Source organism: Bremia lactucae, linkage group LG15, assembly GCF_004359215.1.
Source record: "Bremia lactucae strain SF5 linkage group LG15, whole genome shotgun sequence".
Classification (NCBI taxonomy): domain Eukaryota; phylum Oomycota; class Peronosporomycetes; order Peronosporales; family Peronosporaceae; genus Bremia; species Bremia lactucae.
The window spans coordinates 575090-576589 of NC_090624.1; the positions used below are offsets into that span (position 1 = coordinate 575090).

General features: G+C 38.0%; 1 protein-coding gene across 1 annotated transcript; it reads left to right on the top strand.

Moving 5' to 3' along the window:
• Positions 1 to 953: 953 nt before the first annotated feature.
• On the top strand, positions 954 to 1193 carry CCR75_007242 (uncharacterized protein; the record flags this gene model as incomplete). The annotated part of the gene is made up of 1 exon (XM_067965304.1): positions 954 to 1193. One exon carries the CDS (start codon positions 954 to 956, stop codon positions 1191 to 1193), a length of 240 nt encoding a protein of 79 aa, XP_067819166.1.
• Between the last annotated feature and the right edge of the window lie 307 nt (positions 1194 to 1500).

Consider the following 1500-nt stretch of genomic DNA (forward strand, 5'->3'; position numbering starts at 1 on the left):
GGGGCACTACGACTTGTACTGCTTCAGTACAAGTCCACTTCACACTGCTTCAGTTGCGAGTGGTGCCCTACGTTATTTCACGTACACTGTACGTGCAGAGGAAGACTTCTCTTAAGGTTATTAGCTTAAGAGGGTAAAATGAAAACTGTATTAAATATAATTAAGTGTCTCTTGTTCTATCTTTGTCTGAGGAGCTATCTTTTTCTTTCTCTTCAGCTTCTTCTCCAGCTACGACCTGCGGTGCTGCTTGTAAATGCTAACTTAATTATAATCTAATACTAAACATGTAAATAAATTCTTATCTCTATCTTATCTGTAACTCCCTCTTTAATTACTCCTAGAGCTGATTAGTCTGCGGGAGTAAATAGGTATAATGGTCTATACCTATTCATGGATAAGAATTTTGAATATTACTATATAAAGTAATATTTTCCAAATATTATCTACCTTTTAGATAATATTTTAATTAACAACCCCTGAGTGTTAATTTCATGTAACGATACACCCGTTAAACTTGCAGTACTTGCAAGCTACTGAGGCTTTTTGGAGCATTCGCGGGAAGCGCATTTGAGGATTCACTAGTGCGTAAACGTTTGGTCATTATCAATTCGCCGCTAACATAAATACGGATGGCAATTAATTAAATACGAGCGGTCAAATACCATCACTGCAACTTTCGAAAAAGTACGAGTTTTATTTAAGTGAATGGCTTGACCCAACCAAGGTTTTTGCTTAACCTACCCCATCTAAAATTGAGTATTTTGGTTGGCCAAACATAATACCGTTTGCTATTGGTCGGTTGGGTCTCGACATTCCTCAAGTTAAAGGTGAGCAGAGCAAGTCCGACGTCCCCTTACGAAAAGTTTTGTTTTGGTGGTGAGGAAGCTGAAGACCTTATAGATGAAAATGGTCTGCTGAGAGATGGCTACAATTACTCACAGCACACGAAGGAAATGGGACAGGATGAATTTTACTCGGCTACGAGCCGCTTTGATGCTGGCGAGAAGGCCCGTACGCTGTCGAGGAAAGTTGATTTTCCAGAAGGCGCACTACCTAGTATCGGTGAAAAAGACCGAATGGACCGAAATCTAGTGCAGCATTCTAACAATAGTAGAAGTTCAGAGGAAATCGATATCGACACCTCAACAACACGTACTATAGGTTTACTCACTGTGCGTTACTCTGAGATGTAATATATCATTGATTTGCTAGAAGCGAAAACTATGAGACGGAGTATGTTAAGATTTTAGGAAACTATGGATTATGCACTCCGAAATTAATATTTCTACAACTTCTCATGCTAATATAGCCTGTGTAACTTTCGAGTCGTATATAATACGTTCTTTTGATACCATACGTGTGAAATTATTTTTTTATCAAATAATAAATATTAACAACAGTATCAAATTATTTGGCCTTCAGAAATCATTCCAATGTGTAATATATATTCCTTAGGCTGTTCTAAATGTCGTCCACACACCATGTGACGCTTGTTTAGCT